The 21175-nt window shown below is 45.9% G+C and overlaps 1 protein-coding gene across 6 annotated transcripts in view; it reads right to left on the bottom strand.

Annotated features, from left to right (window-relative positions):
• Positions 1 to 2941: 2941 nt before the first annotated feature.
• RALGAPA2 (Ral GTPase activating protein catalytic subunit alpha 2) overlaps positions 2942 to 21175 on the bottom strand; it is a 136325-nt gene continuing 118091 nt past the window's right edge. For 5 of the 6 annotated variants that reach the window (XM_066995448.1, XM_048078913.2, XM_066995449.1 and 2 more), the window contains 2 exons: positions 17036 to 17157; positions 2942 to 5440 (listed from right to left, as the gene is read on the bottom strand). In XM_066995448.1, the coding sequence (XP_066851549.1) occupies positions 5286 to 5440; positions 17036 to 17157 (277 nt within the window). In that variant the 3' untranslated portion in view covers positions 2942 to 5285. Of the gene's footprint in view, positions 5441 to 8309; positions 8350 to 17035; positions 17158 to 21175 lie in introns of all 6 variants that reach the window. The other variant, XM_066995450.1, reaches the window with a different exon arrangement.

The following is a 21175-nucleotide window of genomic DNA, read 5'->3' as shown; positions in this document are numbered from 1 at the left end:
TAAAGCACTGTATGTAGTATATATGTAGATTTATTTATACTTTATTATTTACATAATGAAATATTTTCTTATTATATAATGTTGTATGTATTAGCTTTCTAAGACTATATTGTTTAGTATATAGAGCGTGCATTATATAATGCACTGTTTTATACATATATGCACATATAATGCACTGTTTTATACATATATGCACATATAATGCACTGTTTTATACATATATGCACATATTGCATACGGGGCATATACATGCAGGCACAATGTATGTACATTTTATATATATATTACACATAATCTATGATCTATAGTCTATATATTATCCATATTATATTGTACATTGCATCAAATATTCTATGATGTATGTTATACTTTCATTATATGACATATATAGTATCAAGTATTATTTTGATAATTAGATATAATTTTTGATGTGTTATTTATACATTACTGAGATTATAGAACCATGTATAATTTTTAGTACGTAAGTATTTATGCTTTAGAGAAATATACTACATATAATATGCAATATTGTAGTTTCTGTAGTATATACAGATTATAGTCTATACAACAATATGTGTATGTATAGATGTTATATATGCATATCCAGTGTATATATGTGTGTGAGCACATGCATAATATAAATATAGTATAATAACAATAAAATAATATACAATATAAATATTGTATATACTTTCTGCAAACCATAAAATATTTGGCTAAAACTAATAAATATTTGTATAATAAAATTTAACATTTTATTGTTACATATATATTAATAATGTACAAAGAATATAAAATTTATTGTACATAGTACATTTATACTACATTACAGTGCATATTTTATAATATATATAATATATAATGTATGTCATGCTCCTGCATGCTGGCCAGCGGGTGCAGTTAGGGCTACAAATGGGGCAAGTGAGGCCTTTACCAGAGCCGTTTGGATTAATTCTCCATTGTGGAAGAGAGCAATTCAAGAGAGAACTTGGTTGTCCCTTCAGAAAGAGCAGCAGACATTTCAAAGCTGCTTTCCACTGCCAAATAATCCTGTATCATTCCTGCTGGCCTAAGTGGCCTAAGCCTGAGAACCCCCGACATAATTATGACTGAGCGCACAACCCCCCTTCGTTTTTGTAAGTGATGTCTCTGCAGAGTAGAAAATCGCCATTAGAAACATATTGTTTTTAATGTCCATGCAAATTCCCAGCAATGGGGCATTACACAGCTTAGGAAGGGAAGCCTTGTCATCATGCATTTCTTGCAATGAATGGTATATAAATAATGTCTTCTGGGGTTTAGTAATGCTCTGTAAGTATTATTAGCAAGATGCTGCAAAGCCCCTTTGGAGGAGGCTGGTGATGATGAGGATGTGTGCAGGTTCAGAGTGCTGGGAGTGTGCTCAGCCACTGAAATACTGCTGAAGCGCACATGCTCTTGCTGGCCAAGCACCGTCATGAGTGCTCCAAAGCATGAGGTGGGGAAACACCACCGACGGCAGTGCTGCCTATGCTTAACAGCAAAGTCCTTTGCTGGGGAAAGACCAGCCAGGTTGGCATCAGTTGTTCTGAACCGCAGCATTCACTCTTAAATGTGTTACCAGGTGGCCTTGCAATCCCCTTTTTGGCCAGAGTGCTGCTCTTGGGCATTCAGGGCAGATAAACTCACTTTGTGCCCTTCAGGTGTAAGCGAGCACAGTCAGCGGGGCAGGCTGAGTGCAGTCCCTCTGCCCAGCTCAGCTTGCCCTTGTTTTCTGGGCGCCTCAGGCCCCACGTGCCCTCCCTTGCCCCAGGATGCTCTTTGCAGAAATTGCAGCAGTTTGCTATGGAAAGGATGCTGTAGCCTGGAAGAGCTCTTGGTATGGCCAGAAGGAAGAAATACTCGTTGCCAAGCTACCTCTGCTTGTGGGCACTTCTCTACACCACACCCTGTGACAAACCTGGTAAGAAATACAGGTGATCCTGAAAACTCTTTTACTGCCTGTTTTAGGTGGCATGCCCTAATAAGTGCTGACAGAAATAAAGACACTTTAATCGCACACTCATGCGATGAATCTTTATTCTTTAGAAGAGGTGAAAATCCTCTTAGTTTGTCCTGGATCTAAGACATAGAAAAGTAATTTTTGTTTTTTGAGGTTCTGAGACCCACCCCCTGAACTGAAAATAGAATTAGCTGCAAGAGGCTAATTCATATGATGCCTTGGCTGTAGCCAGGTGTTACGTTAACACAGACTTGGCCAAACAGAAACTGAGTCAGGGAATTACTCTGCTGGGTTTTTCACTGCATTTCAAAACCCAAGATAAAACAAAAGCCACCTGCTGTCCACCAGAAATGAACTATTTGGTAAAAGTACAAAACCTTTATGAAAAGATGCCAGAGGGTTTTAGCAGGATGTCTTTCAGGTGGGTTGGTCTCTCACAGGGTTGGTTTCGTCCACAGGTGAGCGAAGCACATGCCTGAGCAGCCTGTAACAAGTGCTCACTGCAGCAACCCAGCCACGGGGCCTTGCTGCACACTGCATGCACTGGGCTTTAGCCCCAAATCCTTGACCAGGTTTGAATCAGACCTGAAAAACCATTAGGCATGCAACAGTGGTGACCCATGTGGGCAGCTCGTGCTTCTTGAGCTCAGGTGCTGCCCCCAGCCATGGTGCTGGGACAAGAGCCCCTCGGGAATGGCCACTGCCGGTGGCAGCAGCTCCAGTGTCACACTGCTGTTCACTGCTCTTTGAAGAAGTTGTGAGCTCAGGGCTGTGAAGTTTCTGACAGGTAACAGGACAACTTTGTTATTTACTTTATGGTACACAACTGCAGCTGAATTTTCACAAATTAATATTACTTTTTTTGACATCAGGAAAACACTGTTTTTACTGGTGTTTTAATTCTTCTCTGAACTAGAGATGCGTATTGCTCTAAAGAGAAAAGTCTCACTTTATTCAGAATGCCTTTGAAATGATTTCAGACCATTTATTAGCTAAGAACAAGACAGCATCGTGCATTCCATCATGAAAAAAAATAAATTAAAATACGTTTTATTTTCCAATTTACCCCCACAGAATCAGTCAAAAATCAAAAAATCAAATCAAAACCAAAATGTGAGGCAGAAAATCAAAATGTCAGTCAAATGCTTGGCCAGCGGGCTCCTTCCCAGCAGGATTCCTGTGCTCACCCTGATCCCAGGCATGCCAACTGCGCCCCGCACCCACTCGCTGTGTGCTTCAGCTCCCGCCCTGGATGGTGAGAGTGCCCAGCCAAAGGCATGCCTTGGGGATGTGCCACCAGCAAGCTGCTTCACAAGGCTAACAGCAAAATGTCCTATGAGCTTGGTGGTACTGTATTTGTAACACAGTGTTCCACATTTACAGGGAAGCACTGCAGAGAGATGACAACGCAAAAACAGACAGACGCTCAAGTTAACATGTAAGTGGAAGTGCAAAAAATGGTGGCCCAATCATGCATTTTGCATCACTTAAAAGTCAGTCCCCTTCAGTTCAGACAAATCACATTAAGTTCAGAGATGTGCATTTAAATGCTGAGTAGCATAATAACCAAAAATTGAACAAAAAGCAACAAGAACAAGACCTGAGGAGGAACAGGAAGGCCAGAGGTATCTGTCATACTGGACAGAGATACCAATGTTCAGAACACCCAAAAACCAAAGGTAACACAGATGAGCTGCTTTACCGCCGCCTGCCCCCCTCATCCCCTATATGAAGAGTGGCTGGGGGCTCTGGGCTGCATGGTGCCTGCCCCACCATGGCCACCAGCAGGTCCCGCGGGGGCACTAGGGCTTTTGCTACTGTGCCGTGTTGCGTCTCGCTGGTGGAGCATCAGCCCATTCTTGCCTTTGGTCTGGATGTCTTCCTCATGCTGCCTGTTTGCGTACATGCAGTGCATCTCCTGGGCTGCCATTGTTTTTATAATACATGTTTTCTTAAGGTATAAAAAGTTTTCACCCCTGGAAACATATGATACATGTAGTATGAAATACATTTCCTATTCAAAATAAAAGATTTGCTTACTACACAAAGTGCCAACAGGACACTACATGTCCTTGAAAGCCTTCAGATTTATTTTATTCTAAGTAGAGATGTTTCAATTTGCAGATTATTGCCCTGATGTGGAAAGGTGAAGTGGTTACCTCAGAAGTATACTGTCTCACAATTATTCAAGCCCTGGTGAGTAGTCATAGCAGATGTGCAGCATTTGCTCTTCAAAAAGAAATGTGGCTATTTTTATTTTCCACGCATAGTGAGCAGTTCACATTATGCAGCCATCACAAACATTATTGGAAAGGACTAAACAATCCTGAAGCTAAAGCCAGCGCTGAGAAAGAGGTCTTTTGGCTAAAACACGTGCAAAGATGTGAAATGTTTGCACCAAGCTGTCGCCGTAGCTGTTGACTGGTGGCTGATGCCTGGCACAGGGTGATGCCACCCCCAGCCCTCCCTTTGCCACAGGCCGGCACATGCTGAGCACATGGTAGAGGAGCTGAGAAGCCTGGCTTGCTGCAGTGCTGAGTGCACCGAGCACAGGCGAATGCAGGCTGGAGCATCCTCAGCTTCAGGATTTTGCACAATAGGTAGTGATGGATGACCTTGAATAAGATAGCATGATTAAGCAGAGCGATTTCAGTGCAGGTGCTGCCATTTGATGAAATTGGCAGCACCCTCCTGAATTTCAGATCAATGGCTTCTCTGATTATTACTAATTCTTAGCTACATGCACAAAAACTGCATTGGATGACTACTGACAACAGAATGGGAGCAGAGGTTGAATAGATACTGAAAAGCACCTCAATCACTCACCCACACTTCAGAGGAGGAGGACATTTGTAACATGTCTAGTCATTAGAAAACTCTTTTCTACTTTGACAAAATTCCCTAATACACAATTACATGTTGGACGGAATGACTACAATCAATGCTCTGAAATTACATTAGGTAACTGGTTTCAGCACTGGTTTGTGGCCTCTTGCTGCAACAGCTGCCTTGCACACAGGTGCCAAGGGAGGAGAGGCACATGCTGCCGGGAGGGCTCCCCAGCACCGCCATGCTCCTTGTGACAGCAACAGTCAAGAGAGCGCATGGTGATAGCCCAGGTGATGTTTGGTCATTGAGGATGGCTGTGTGAATACATACAATGATAATTTTACAGAGCAAACCCCTCGCCCATCCCCTTCAGCATGCACTCATCCCAAATTTCAAGTTCTGTTGGCAAAGTACTTGGCTCGATACATGTTGAGGTCTTTAGGGTTCCTTGAAGGGAGTGCACTCCCACAGCCCTTCAGTTGGGAGACTTGCTGAGAGTGCTGGTGGAGCGGCGAAGCTTCCCAGAGACTTTGTTCCTGGCAGCACGCGGCAGCGTCGGCGAGGTAGGCTCTGCTAGCTCTATTCCTATGGTGACAGTAAGGTCGGCGCTTGCGCTTGTGGTGAGGCAGCCTGGAAAACAGAACGGGCATAGAGAAGGTGCCTAAGAAATGAGAAAACCTGCCTGCAACCTGTGTTTGCAGCTGAACACCCGCTTTGCAAAGGGCAACCCCTCTCTACCGCCTCTTCCACGTTACTCAGGAGTACGACAGCTGATCTGAACATTTATGTCAGAGACTCTGCACAGGCAGCTGAGGAGCTGCACCCTGTGCTTTTCAGGAGAAATGAGTGGTTTCTCTGCTAGCTTCCAGACAGAGCTGGTGTGGGACTGTGAGTGGCCCCTGCACTGGTCTGCACAGCACCTGCAGCGGCCTGACACAGCGCTCTAGCCACAACCACAAAGGCAAAATGGAACTCAGAAAATGTTTCTTTCACATGTGTACAACTACAACGATATTTCTTGCTGCATTTCACCAAGAGGCTTTTCTGTATGTGGTCTATGACAGAGGTCTGAGAGCAAGCTTCCAGAACGTGCTCACTTTCATGAGGCTGTCTGGAACGTGTCTTGGTAGCTGATAAAAAATAAAGAATCCCAAGTTTTTCTCCTTAGCTCCATGACTCAAACGGGACACCAAATGCCCATCGGTGTCATTGTTCTCATGACCAGCACTCAGGAATGGTGTTTGTGAGCTGGGAAATACTGGACGCCAGCAGTGCATGCTACGCGCATTTACGCTTTGTTGTTCAACAACATGAAGTTACACCTTGATTACTCCCTAGAGGTGATTATGATTACAGGTCAGGGCTAGATGGGTTGTCTGAATAAGAGCAGCTGGGGATATGAATGTTGAACTAAAAAATAAATGAATAAAACCAAGTGTGCGTGTGCACAACTCTTGCCTGTCCCCTGCGCAGCCCCCGCCGTGCGCTGGGGAATACCTGCATGCATGCTGCAACACCGCGCTGCTCTTGCTGCTGGGGCTTTGACTCATCCCAAGGCATTTCTCGGTGTGAATGTCATTTCATCAGCTCCCTTGGGCTGCAGTATTTTTAAACCACGTTACAACTCTCTCTCTGTCTCTGTGTGTTTTTTTTCTGGCGGCAGAGGAATGGCCCCGTGCCCAGGTGTTTGTAGCCCCTGTTCGTGTTACAGAGCGGGGCTGAGCCCAAACCAGAGGCCAGGGCCGGTCCCTGCAGCCAGATGAGCACCTCTGAACTCGGACCGATGTCTGGATTTTGCAGCACAAACCTATTTCCAGTTTGACAGGGGTCTGTATCTTCTGGCTGTGCCTTTATTTGCCTTTAATCTACGTGATGGATGACTGCAGGGATATGTCTAACACACCTTCAGCTCACTAACCCGAGTGACTCAAGCATGCAAGAAGCACTCTGCAACTCAGCCCGCGCCTGGGTTACGTGCTGAAGGCATCAAAATGCTCGAATCAAATGTTCTGGTTAACTGGTTCAGAGACCCGCAGCATTAGGGAGAGCACACTTTATCAGCAAGCCCTGCAAACAAAGGAGCTGCTCGCGCTCCTGGCGGGGCTTTCTGGTAGCATTGGCAGTGCCACCCAGTACGTCCACACAGCGCGCAAACCTCGTGATTGCCCAGTGCCTGGGAACTCTGCAGTGCTTGTCGGGCACAGGCAGCCCCTCGTTTTGTTTCGTTACTTGAAGGATTAAGACCTGAGCCCTGTGCTGTAGCTAACTCTGGATATGTTGGTGAATCAACATGATAAACACTATAAAGCTGAGGTCTGGCTGCAGCTAAATCTAAAGCCTGTCCCGCTGCTCTGAAGTCCTGTAGCCAGTTTACAACCTGGTGCTCACATTTCAGATGCAATCTTTACTTACCAGATTTATACTTCAAGGCAACTGACTGAAGGGAAAATAGCGCATTAAAAAAAGGTGAAAATCATGACAATGTGCAAAGGCATTTTCTGTGAAAAATGTGGAGCTGTCAGTTTGGGATTAAAAAGAAAACCTGTGGTGTTGTTCGCAGGGAGGAATCGTGGGGGAGGGAGGGAGTGTGAGGGAGGTGCCGTACTTTACATTCCTGCAGTTAAGCGGCATGGCAGATGGTCAAAATAATACAGTTTTCACCAAATGGACAAGCTCAAGCAATATTCATGCAGGCTTCCAACAATGACTCGCCTGCGCATATGAAAGGCCGGGCAGCAGCGGGCAGGGGCGTGGGATGAGGCGCAGCCCGGTCCCCCCACCCCAGAACCCTCCGGCCCCCAGCCTTCACATTCCTTCAGTCACAACTTTCTCCCGGCGAGTCCTGAGCTCTGCAGTCAACCTTGGAGCAGCCTCTGAACCACCATGATTGATAGGGAGACAGCAGCTGCAGAGTGAGCAAGTAATAACCACAAAAGATAAAGGCTTTCATACAAATATTATAATTCCACTTGCAAGCTGTCTGACACGAACTCCACTTGGCCTCCTTGTGGGGGAAGCCTGCAACTTTGTTCGCTCACTTGGCTGGGGAGAGGGCATGGGGCTGTGCAGGGGCTGCTGAGGGGCTCGTTTTGTCACTGCTGCTGTGGTACTGCGTTTGTTTCAGAGGGTGCACAGACAGCGTGCAACTGGAAGTTGTAAAAATCAAGTGGCAGCTCCGGAATGGTGTGTTGAATAAAAAGTATTCATTTTCAACTCACAAGTGGGCCCCTGGCGTGCTCGGGCCCTTCAAAATTCAACCAAACAGGTGGAATTTGCCACAGGGGGAATTTGCCCATGGGGAGCACATCAGCTCTTCCCTGTGGGCAGCAGGAGGGCAGGGGTGGTGGGACAGCATTAGAGAGAGGCAGAGACAGCCTAAGCCCGAGCCACCAGCGCAGGAGGAGGAGGAAGAGGAGGAGGAGGAGGAAGAGAAGAAGGAGCATGGTTAGTGATGGAGCACGACGCCAGCAGCGTGGCCTGTGGGAAGCATTGCTCTTACCTGCGGCAATTACCGTAACGAGACCATTGCATATTCTAATCTAAAGGGAGAGAACACAAAATGGTGTAAATACAGGAACAGCACACACACTGTGCTCGCGCGAAGGCCAGGCCGGCTGCCCACGGGCACTCAGCAGCACGCCGAGCATGGTGGGCAGCGGGCTGAGTGAAAGGGCCACCTCTGCACCAGGCACCTGGGGAGAAAGTAGCGACTACTGGAGTTCTTCTGGCTCCTGCTGGTGCATTGATTGGAAAAGCAGAGGGAGGAAACGTTGGCAAAAATTAAAATGAATAATCATCGTCTTCAATTTCTGCCAAACTTGCAGACACGGTGCCATGGGCATCCAGCATTCTCTTACTCCAGCTACATTTCCAACATTGTTAGTGGTCATACAGTTTCAATCTGGGTAAAATTTGAGACTTCTTGGAGACCTAGACTGCTATTACACTGTAGCAAGGTTAAAAAATCAGAGTGAACAACATACACGTCACTGTGCCACATAAACTTCACACAGGTGGAATGTAATGTTTGTGCATAAAAACACAGCACGTGCAGAGTATGCCTGCACACCAATAGGATCAGACACCTCTGCAGCTCTTGCAGGTATGAGTACTTTATGATGATGCAACCTTAGGATCTTAGAATAAGTTCCTTGCAGAAGGGGATTAAAAATTCAGTTAGTAATACAGACAAAAGCATACTTTAAATGAACAGTTATCTTTCGGAGAGCTGCAGAGATCTGATTTGCTTTGATCTACTGAATAGAACAAACCAGACTTCTCACACAACACCAGGGTATGTTCCCCAGGAAAAAACAACAAAAAAAATCTTTTAAGCAATTTCCCCCTGTCACAGGTGGCTGCATTACACTTGGAGCTACATATACATCGGGAGCTCCAGCCCATGACGGTGGGCAAAGCAGGCCTGGCACGCTTCATACCTGGTCAGCGTGGCTGGTGCACGGGAGGACCAGGGCGGCCAGGTTACCAGCCACTTGGGGTGAACCCATGTGCATAAGAATGGACCCTAACGGCGTGTGTGATCACTGAGGATCTCAAAGCTTTGCACTTGAGGTAGATCCATGAGGTTTTCACACAGGCCATGACTTACCGCCACAGTGAGCCTATTGGCCATGACACCACTGTGGAAACCTTTGTTTCTCCCCCAGTAAGTGTGGAGGCAAGAAAATTCCAGAGAGAATCACACAGGAAATCCGCGTAGCGTTTTGACCTGCTCTGCTTTCCACTGACAAGGACACGGCTGAAAATACCATGTGAGTGTGTTCTGAAGCCATTATCAATAGGTAAAGGAGCTGTGGCTGCGTTCATTCAAAACCAAACACGTTTAAATGCCAATGACCCGAAATGCAGGTACAGCAGCAAACTATGCATTAAGGATGTAAGAGATCGAATCTTTGGCTCTGCATCTATACCGTGTGTTCCTTTGCTCAGGTGTCTTGTGTAGCACCATCTGATGAACTATGCCATGTTCTGCCACCGGTGGCAGCTGCTTGACACCTGCATTTGTCCCCTCCATGAAAGAAAAGTTGGGTGTTCTGGATGGGGCCACCCTGACCTCCCCCTGCTAGTTTCATCTGGAGTTTTTGAGGGGCTGGACTCACACCACCCGCTGCACTGTAGGCCGTGGCAGCGGTCCCATGCCTCCCCTGCCACCCTTCATGGTTCGTACGCCCCCAAACCAGCCCGGTCGGCACCATGCACATTTGCCTCAGCGTACTCGGGTCAGAGGAGCTACAGAGCTGATGCCACCTTAGGATTTGCTTCATGGTACTTACCATGACTGTCCTGTTGGGTAACAGAGCATTTCTGACCCTCATGGGGAAGCCAGGAATTTCACTAACTAGACAAGAGTATTTCTCTTTCATGAAAATATGTAAAATACTGTGCTGCCAACACACACAAACTCCAGCTCTTTACAAACGCGAGGGGTCTGACCAGCCCTGGAGAGTGGTGCGGCATGCCAAGGGCATGGGAGCTTCCTTTCCGTTCCTCCCATCCAGCTGCTAGTGGGGTGCTTGAGCCCCTCAGACTGCTCCGGGTCGGAGCAGATTAATTAAGGGGGATGCCACAGCCTGCAAAAGATTTTCACTGACTGACCGAGTCCCACAGAGGAAAATCAGCGTTTCTGATTTCTAGTGTTGTCTTTGAGACTGTAGCAAGTGCTCCTGTGTGGGAAGGGCTGTACTTCCACTTGCTCATTGCCTCATCATTCAGCAAAATTCTGACTGTTCATAGCACCCATCTGTCATCACAGAAAGCATCAGGGTTTCTCATCTTTGCCATTAGAAGAGGCAGAAGGTGGACAGAGTTGCTGTGTCACATTGTTTGGATACCTCACGTGGGTGTCACTAAGTGAGAGGGAAGGAGGGAGTGGAAAACATGAGATTTATTTCGTGCATCTTGCTGAAAGGCGTCTCTGGGGAGAAAGGGTAAATTTGGGTTTTCTGCAGAGCCTCCTGACTTTCCTCCTTCAATAAGTCAGGTAATTATGCTTGATTCAATTGAAAATTTCATTTGGCACCTTTTCATTCTCTGCTACCAAGCAGTGACCATGGCCAAGAGAAAATTTTACCAAGCAGGGAGGAAGACACTTTGGTGTCTGAGGGCTGGTGAGGTTCATGACATGGTTCGTTAGTGTGTGTACAGATACACTTGCAAGCGGCCAAGCAGGGAACAGTGCACTTACGATCGCAAAACAAAAACTCTGGGACTGGAAATGATGGGAGGTAAAATTTCAGCATCCCACTGGGTTCTGCCTGTTCGCAATGCAGAGGAAAGGGCAGGGCCTCCAAGAACTGCTGGATGAGCAGAGAGCTAGCATGGGAAGAACACCATGATGGGATACCTTCCCCTTCTGCACCAAGAGCTCTGCCACCAGCAGTGATGGGATGGGACAAGTCCTGGAGTCACGCACACACGGCACCGCAGGTGCTGAGAGCTGCTCCAAACCAGCATGCGGCTTGGCTTGGCTGTGCTGTGCACAGACCAGTGGGGGTCAGTGACCAGGCGGCCGGGCTCGAGCTGCAGCCCCGAGACCCACACGAGAGGTGGTGGGGCCACAGCTGAGCCAGCGTGAGAGATGCTCCAGTCGCCCGAGTGTGAGCCACCCAGGGAAATGGGGAGGAGAAGCACCGCAGTGCCTTGCGCCTCCTCCTGAATGATCTTCAGAGGGAAAGAGAAAAATATTTAATACCTGCAGTCCCTTCCCATTTGGTATAACTTCCCACCCCTTGCTCCACCTCCCCCAGCCTTCTCCCCTTTGTTTACTGCCTGGACTTCTACCACTGCAACAATTCAATTCGCTTCTACGACTGCAAATTTCCCTCTGGCGGCCTCCCACGCAGAGACAGTGCGGCTGGCTTCCCACAGCCCTCATAGCGAGCTCCACACTAGTGGCACAGCACAGCACGGTGTGCGTCCTTCCACGCAGGATGGGCAGCGCTGCACTGGGACACGAGGGGTCTGCCGCTCCCACTGCAGCACGTCCACGGACCTGTCCGCAACTGCTGCTGGATGGTTTCAGCATCGCCTCTTTTCTCTGGAAAACTGGCTTGGGGGGGGGCTCCGCTCTGCCAGGGCATTAGGGAATGCTGCACCTCTCACTTACTAGGAACTCATTTTTCAATTTCAGGCAACACACTTGTGTCGTTCAAACTCAACACTTGGCATGTGCTGCACTTGCTGTAAGTAGTACTGTGGCACAGCCGTTCATTTTCAGATGGGCATTTTCTAATATTCAGCTCCATCCAGCTTCCCAAAAATATTAATATTACACAAAACCCAGAGAGACTTTTATTCTGCCTAGTACACAAAACTGCCCAAACATCCTACAGATTTTCAAGTAGACAAGGATTTTCACAGACAAGGAATGAAAAAAGAATAGCAAAACCAAACCAAACCAAAAAGCGTCACTGCTGAATTATATTTAAAAATAATGCAAGTATGTTCAAGACAACAGTAACTCCAGGTTTTGTTTTGCTTCTGCCAAAAATATATTTTAAAACTACACAGCCATTGGAAATGTTCTTTTTGCTTTAAAGTGAAAAACATAAAGCTTAGCACTTAGTAAAAAGCATTTTAAAATAAACCAAATCTTGTTTGTTGTACACTTACATGTTTTCTACAAGAAATTTATGCATATAAAAGTCCAGAGACAAAAGAGAAGCATGTGTCACCTTTTCAACAAAAAGGCTGCAAAATCTCAGTTTTATGTAAATAAGCACACAGGGCTCCCAAGGCTTTAAAACCAGGGAATGCTGAAAACGTCTATAGTTCCTCAACTCAAGTGTTGCTCCTGGGCAATGCTATAATATTCATTAAAGAATCCATTTATCAACAGATACCACATGTCAGAGTTTTCCAGCACAGTTTTCCTGACACTCCACTGAAAATGATGCTTTAAAAAATGAAAATGGAGAGCAATAATCCGAGATTCTTCTGCCTGCTGTTTCATTCCGCAGTAGCGATTAGCAACTAAAAAAGTAAAGATTTACACTATATCCTTTCTGATAACGTCAAGCATTATGCTTTTATTTCCAAATCATTAGCATGCACAAGAATGACCTCATGGTGAACAGATGCACTTGGATATGGCAGTGATTAGATCAGTCCTCTCAGCAGTCAAGTGTGCCCATTTCAATTAACCCTTTGAAGCACTAACCACAAGCCTGCAGCGCTGAAAAGCAGGTTTGTAGGTTCACTTGAAAGTTGAAAGCTACCCCTGCAAATAAAAGCATAGAATCTAAGTACTTCTCTGGCCAAACAGCCATTTCTTTTACCTTCTAGAATATCCAACTACTTCTATTTTCAAAGAGTCAACACAGTTCTGGCTGCTGAGCTTGAATGAAAAAATAATGCTTTTTAGGCACCAGAGGCAATTAAAGTTGGAATGCTTCTGTATCTGTTTGCACCTGTTTAGTTTTTATGTTTTTTGTTGTTGTTGTTGTTTGTTTTTTAAGCATATACAAATATTTTGTTGGATAACTGTTTTCTTTTTTTGGCGGAGGGAGCAAGAACAGAATAAGATAGCAGCTTAAAAATCCTTTAGAAGGAGAGAAATCTGCAGAGGGAATGGATAAGAATAATTCAATAGCGTTGGATTACTGAGGATTTCCTGGGCTGACTCTCATACCCAGCCTAATTAAAATACAGCATGTAATGCACCAGTTTAACAACAAAGGACTGTATTCTCATCTTTTGTTCCTAATCTGCACATCCCCTAAATGAGTTCAGGGACGTCCGTACTGCCCACCAGCCTGCATTTTCAGCGTTTGAGATATACAGGGGTATCTATGATACGTATAGGGAGTTTAAGGCTCTACTTCTGAAAACAGCAAGTGAGGTCAATTGGACTCTGTCTGTACATAAAACGAACACCTGCAGAACTATTTATGATACGGGAAACTAAGCCAGGGCAGATTTTAAGAAGCCCGTTTGAATCTAGGGGAAGCATCGCCAGAGGCAGTATCAGAAAACATAAAAACAGCTAATTCAAATAAATAGATCATGGTTAGTAACACAACAACAACGTGTGTCATTAACGGCTACATATTGAACTCATTTAATGCTTCTGATTTGCCTCTTGTACTGTATTAACTGCTTAAAACAGTCTTAATTTTAATAAATATGTACTTACTTTTATTGTGCACGCGTATATGCAACGATGACAGGATTAAAATTAGGTGGCACTAAGAATAAGATCAGAGTAGAAATAACCTGAAATTGACCTGAAAACTTTAGAAGCCAGGCAGGGTGGGTGGTTTCAGTTGGCTTCCTGCTTGAGAAGGGAGAAAACACAGCCTGGTGTCAGCCCCACACATTTATATTTCCGTGGCTCATTTTTCCCCTTTCCAAATAGCAGTTCCCCTCTCGCATGAAGACCTTGCTGTGATTCTCCAGGGCAGCTGCCCAGCCTGCCCAGCCCACACCCTCCTGGCTGCCCCACCTGTGCTGCGCCAGTGGCCCCAAGCACTCTGTGCCCTGTCTAATCCCTAACAGGGGCAGAGAGATGGCTGCAAATCTATTCAGACTTCACCTGGGCTGGGTCTCAATTTCAAAGGACAGATACTACAGTTTGAGGAAAGATCAAAGTATGCCTTATCCTCCGCTAGACGGAAGTGTCAGCCTTGTGTGTTGCATTCCCAATGGAGAACAAACCGCAAGGACTTGGTGACTGGGGCACTGCTGGGGCAGCACTTGCAGGCACTCCCTGGGCTGTGAGTACCAGGGCTAGGCTGAAGGCTGTCGTCAGCAGGCTGCCCTGTTTCTGGATGCTGCCAGTACATTTGTCAGCACTCACTGACGTAAAAACACCATCGGCGTGTCAATGCCATCAGCGCTGTCGAGCAATACTCGACTGAAAATACAAGTAAGTGAGTAGGTAACGTGGGGAGACTCCTTCAAACAAAGAGCAGTCCCCGAGGCATGGATTCACATCTCTAACAGCAGCACCTCGTCCCATCCAGAAAACCTTATTTTCACATGCTGATGAAGCTATTCTTGCCTCATTCCTGCCCCACGACAACTTCCAAAGCCCACGGGAGTGAGATGCTGGGGGTGCCATGTGAAGCCTCCAATGGCACATTGCCTCCAGAGAGCACCTGGGCTGGGCCCCTCCACCGGCAGCACTGCTGTGCCACCCTTGTGCCCCTGGTGCTGGCAGGAGAGGGCAGGAGGGACGTGGCTGCCGCTGCCACAGCCCATATCAGCCCTCTATCTCTGCCCATTGCTGGTCAGAAAGGAATCGTGACTGACAGACTGGGGGCAAGGTGGTGACTCTGACCCCAGAAGTCACAGCCAGACCCTGGCTTCTCCAAGAGCACAAAGTAAAATTGTGATGTTTGGAAGCCTGAAAATCAGGACCTGACAGTGGCAGGACTTTAGAAAAAAAAATTGTGAAATCATAACGTCACATTCAAATACTAATTATTTAACAGCGTTCTGAAAAATGCAAGCAGATAGTACTGAACATTTTAAATAATTTCTGTATAGAAAATAGATCGCAGAATTCAGAAAGCATGACTACTACGTTATTGAATGAATGTGTCCTTGTTTGTTGAACTAAATTTGATTAGAGTAGGGTCCCAACGTGCTGCAAGAGAAACATGAAAAACAAACAAATGGAATTATGCATAGAGCAAAACATTTAAAATATATCAATATCTACATCCTTTTTTGCTGATGCATCGACAGATAAATGATCCAAAGTGCTAACAACACTGGGCACAAAATCTACATTTCTATTGAAATTGATAATTTTTTTTGTCTCAGACTTTTGGCAGAGTGTATAAAAGAATTTAATTCACAGCTGTTCTACTTTTTAATGTAAAAAACATTAATCAAAGCTTTAAGTTATAAGCTTTTCTGATGTTGTTTAGTATTCCAGTTCAACAAAGATCAATAGAGGCCATCCCTGTGTTTCTTGACGCCTCTCCAGGAAGCAGAGGCGCGATTATGTAAATAGCACTGGCTCCCCTTTACTTCTGCCAGCTTGCTTATCTCCAAAGCCTTCTGCCTGCTGCTACTGGCGACCAATGCAAGTACATGCATATACCTCTTATCTCCTAACAAAGCTCTGAAAGCACAAGGATTGGAGCCAGTAATGTTAAACAATGATGCACGGCTGATTTTATTTGTAAGTGATTTATTTTAGTAAATTTAATTTCTTCCTTCAATTTTTCAGTTTAGATGGAAGATATTTGCTAACAAGTCAGGCTAAAGAAAAATAGAGCAGATGTCCTGCAACATTTATACAGGTTTGAAAAAATCTGTTAAACTATCCGAAAGTGTAGCAGGAAATAATTAGAAAGCGCCAGTGAGTGTAAAAAGGGGATTAGGGAATCTTTGTTAAAGAATCCAGCATGTAGTGACCATATACTTTTTGAGGACGGAAAAACTGGAAATCTGCATTTCAGAGCCAGTGCTCCCTTTGAGGAGGCACGTATTTAAACTTAATTTAAACAGCAAAGTAGCAGTTCATATCTTACTCATGCATGCTAACTTAAAACCTCGATAGGACACACAAGGAATAAATTCACCGAGTTCTGCATTAAATTTTTGTCTTTCGATAGAGATGATGAATTATCACCAGCATAAAAGTGTGTATACACATACACACACACATTTATCCATACATACACTAAAAAGAAAAAAAAAAACAGATTCCAGGCCAGGTGTTGGAAGAAAGCCTGCAATTTGCTCATATATATGTAAGGGAAATGCTAGCGTACTGCACGCGGCTATGATTTTCCAGCAGAACACCATTCTTACATTTCTTTTGCATTAATCCCTGACCCTGGTATCTCAGCAGCATAATCCCCATTTAGCATTAGTAGCAACGGCTTCTACTGTGAGGAACTATTTTTCGATAAGTAAGCACCGATTCAGGCAAAGCTTTTGAACAGCATATTCCCAGCTCAGCAAGAAACCCACACTCCTGAATGAACCGGAGCACATTACTGAGAGAAAGTTCATTAACCTTGCTAGATTCAGGGGTTAACAGGATAGCTGAAGAAAGGAACAGAGTGAATAGCTCTGATGCAAAACAAATTAAAATGAATGTCATCACTCCTTTTGATATTCATTAGTTGATTCAGGGGAAGAATGGTTTTCTTAAATTCGCAAGCATTTATCTACAAAAAACAGGTGTACATCTGCTGCTCAAGTGCTTCTTAGTGCTAAAGAGAAGAATAACGTGCGGAGACTCACCAGTTCCACCGAGGGAGTAGCTGGGAGAGGGAGAAAAGACCTGAGCAGCAAAATCCTCAAACGTCGTTACTTCTTTATGGTTCTGGATTATTGCTTCAAGGTACAGAGCTCTTTCCTCGTAGCTGCAACAGCCAGGTTAAGGAAATGTGTGCACAGAGTTAAATGCTCTTACAAGACATGCAAGAACACCGGCAGTTCAAGCCCACAGAAACGCTAACAAAGCTGTACACCGGTGTGGAAAAGAGAGGACCCAAACTACACAATACTGCTTAACATTTCTGAACAGGGGCAGCCAGGAGTGAGCACACAGTTGCTTGAAATGATGGACGACACCTTTTAGCTTCATTCATGAAAAGTTGTGACTCGGTAGGTCCAACAGATTGCTAAAGTTACGGGGGGTAAACCCAAAACCTCCAGAGTGCAGGCTTTTTGAAACCACAACCCAGTTTTAACAGAAATTAGCATTATGGAAAGCTCCTGGCACACCGTCTGCCTGTTAAAATAACCCTGTCAGACTAGAAAAATGATTAGACTGGGGGAAAAAGCTGCAGAATAGAGGAGAAAAAAACAAACAAACAAGCACACATTTATTTGATCATTATACACTTCTTAAAAGAAATTAACAGTAATAAAAGCAAATCCTAAAAGTGTGAAGTTTACATTGAAGGCAGATGCTGGAAGGTATATCATTATGTATCCTAAATGAATGATGTACGTGGAAAAAAAAAAACTTGCATGCATTATTGTCTGCATAATGCAGACAACAAAGCAATCTAAAATCAAGACTATTGCCTTTTAATTAAAACTCGGCAACCTGGAACACGCAGCATTCAAATGTGTAATCAAAAACCAGTCACCAATAAAACTTACAAGCGTAACAAGCTGAAGCAACTTTCCAGCTGTCTTAATAGGACCCCTGCTTGCGGCAGCTTTTCAGAGTGGAGAAAGCAAATCTTTTTCTTTTGTGTGCAGCTTCTGTTTTCTCAGAAGGTGAATCATACACTTCCAATAACAGGATAACGCCTGAAACAAATCTACAATGGGCTGAAGAACCTCACGTATGACTTTCTGAATTAACGCTCGCAGGAGCCAGTATGACATCTCATTCTCCATTTCCTTGTTTTAAACAAAAGTTTTCAGATCCTCATTGTGCTTCTGTTGTGCGGAAATGTATTCTAACTCTACGAGGCTGTTATGGGGGAGAAAAGGCCAATTTAAATTTAGAAATTAGGAGCAGACAGAGGAACACCAATGACAACATAATGCAGGTGAGGGTATTTAAAATTGAAAAGCATTACTAATTAATATTGAAGTGCCATTTGTGACTTTCATCACATTAACAAAAACGCTTTGCAACAGCATTAAAAAAATCAGAGCACTTAAAAATAGGACATGGTGGCTCTAGTGTTTTCTCTCAATGGGAAAAAGCAAAGTGCGTCTTAGCTGTATGCAAGTTCCTAGAGTTGCTGTGGATAAGACAAAAAAACAAAAAACGGTAGTTTGGGCTTTAAAGCTAGCAGAGGACAGCAGATATGTGATAAATCTTCTTACAAACTTCCCGTGGAAGCCTGAAGAAAGAAAATCAATAGATGCCGTTTCAGAGCGTGCACCTGCTGACAGCGTTATTTGCTTAGCGGTGCTCCCTTTTCTCCCCTAAGCCCAGGAGAACGCATTCTTGATAGCGCAAGCATTAGCCTGCCTGCGTTTGGGGCTGCCTCCCTATTATGGGTTGAACTCCTGATGACTCTTGTTAATGAAAAGGCTGCCAAACTTCCTCGGAGAGGAGGCACACGCCTGGGCCCTATTCTAAAGGGACTGACGGATGCCATTCACTTCTCATTACGAAGATGCTTATTCCGTGGCGCGCTCGGCTGTTGCCAGGGCTGTGCGGCGCGCGCTTGGGCTGTCAGCGGGGTGCGCGGGCGGCACAGCCGTCTGGCCAGCAGCCCCTCCGCCGCAGAGCTGGCACGTGCGGGCGCAGCAGGGAGGGAGCGAGGCGTGACAAATCGCTGAAAGGGCTCGGCCAAACTGGCGGCTGCCGGCCACCTGAGCCTGTCGCCCCACCATCCGTGCGCCCCGCACTGCGCGCCCTGCAGTCTGCTGGCGGGCCCATGCGAGGCGAGGCAGGGAGGCCAGAAAGGCTCTTCTCGCCACGCCTAATTGCATCCTGCTGCTTAATTAAAGGCCCGGCACATCCAACACTGCAGTGAACAACGTGCACAACAACTGCCAGCAGAGCAGAAGTTTGTACCCATTTCGTTGAAGGCTGCTCGGAGAAACAGAGTGACGAGGTTTCGAGGAGGCTGGCTGCACACATCTTACAGCCCGTCCTTACGAGACGGAAGATAGCCGAAAGTACACAAAAAACTGGCCAAAATCCACTCAGCCAACCAGCTGGGCAGCCAAGGGAGAAGCACCTGAACACCAGGCGCGAGGGTTAGGCCAGCACCCAGAGCTATGCGGACTCACCAAAGGCTGCCAAAATCTGTTGCGGGCATCGTTAGTCAACAGTCAGATACCCTGGAGTCCCAATAATGTATTTTGGAGTGTCCGAGAGAACACAAAACACCCAAAGAACAGCAATACGAGATGGGGTGTGCAGAAGGCTTGGGGATCAGCATTTCAAAGCCACTTGTACCATAGCAATCTGCAACAGTCTCTGAACTGCAGCCCCAAAAGCTCCCTGCCCATCACCACCCAACAGTGCTCCCACCCCGGTAATCGCAGTGCAACACTCAGGCTTGTCAGGGCTGCAGTTGTTGTGCATTTGCTGTGCCCTCACCCTGAAGGACCAGGGATCGGATTTTACTCATTTAAACTTATTAGAACATTAAGTTAAGTCAAATCTTTTTAACATGAAATTTGTGTCACATCTCTGGAACGAGCATGTGACATGAACCTGCCCCCCGAGTGCGAAGCCTAGGTGAAGCGAATATTTGCCCAGGGCCATATAAACTATGCCTTGCATGCATCAGCAGCCCAGCCTCCGCAGCTCATTGCTATGCTGCAGGTTAAGCAGGGCCAGGAGAAAGCCCGAAGTGCCCGGCTGGCATTGCTGCAGAAGCCTCAAGGCTAGATTGCTGAAGTGAAGCATGCAAATCGTTTCTGGGGATGGCCTGGCTGCAGAGGATGGGTTATGATCTTGAACCCTACCCTGCCGAAGGAGCTGGACAGCTGGCTTCCCTGATTAACTAAGCCCCCATTTATCTGAAGGTTTTGGGCGTCCCCTGAGATCTCCAGATAAACGGAGTTATACCAGACATTCAAAGGAGCTGATCAAAAGCAGCCTCTTTTAATATGTATGGCAATTTGACCCACCTCTTACGCAACTGCATTATTTTACATTTTGCTTCTACCATGACAACACTCTAGTGCAAAATGCTTTCAACAGGAACAAACATTTTTATCTGATTCACATGCTGAATGATGCAGAGAGCCATGAGAAGGCATGAATTTATCGACCATGAATATATATATATAAGAATGCATGACAGCAGGAATTTAGCTCCAAATAGAATACAGCAAATATCAGTACTTCAATGCTATGAGGTTTTATAACTCTTTTATCACTTTTTAAATTATTTTAACAGCTCAACCATGCACTGCAAGCCGAGCAACAAACATCACGATGCTCAGATAAGCTACTTGAAACACACCACGTTGCCTTACTGCAGGCAGCGGGATGCGCCGTGAAGTCATGTGAGTCCCACTCCGGACCTCCTGCCGGATGGGGAGCCCCACAGCAGACAGAAGGCAGCGCTTCTGACAGCTGCCCCAGGAGCGGGGAGCAGCCGGCGCAGCTCTGAGCCAGCTCCCCCGGCACCCAGCACCATGCCAGCACAGGGGGCTCCCTGGGAGAGCCAGGGCTCTGTGGGGCTGGGGACTTGCCAGGGGGTCGGGAGGCATGCCGTCCTGCTGCTGCCCCTCCGCTCTGACTGCAAGCTCGCTGCCACACAGCCGCGAGCTTTCAAGGGGGTTCTGTGCACGTTTTGCCTGTAAAAGATGTGAAGTGACCACGACCCGCAAGCATCAGTCCCACATTTGACCTCTACGAGATGGTGCCAGCTTCAGACGTGCAGTGTAAAACATGGAGACTTTGGACATCCCTCCAAGCCCTGACCTCAAGCAAAAATACCAGGT

The sequence above is a fragment of the Anser cygnoides genome, chromosome 3 (genome assembly GCF_040182565.1).
Source record: "Anser cygnoides isolate HZ-2024a breed goose chromosome 3, Taihu_goose_T2T_genome, whole genome shotgun sequence".
Classification (NCBI taxonomy): domain Eukaryota; kingdom Metazoa; phylum Chordata; class Aves; order Anseriformes; family Anatidae; genus Anser; species Anser cygnoides.
This window is presented reverse-complemented; position numbering and strand designations above follow the sequence as displayed.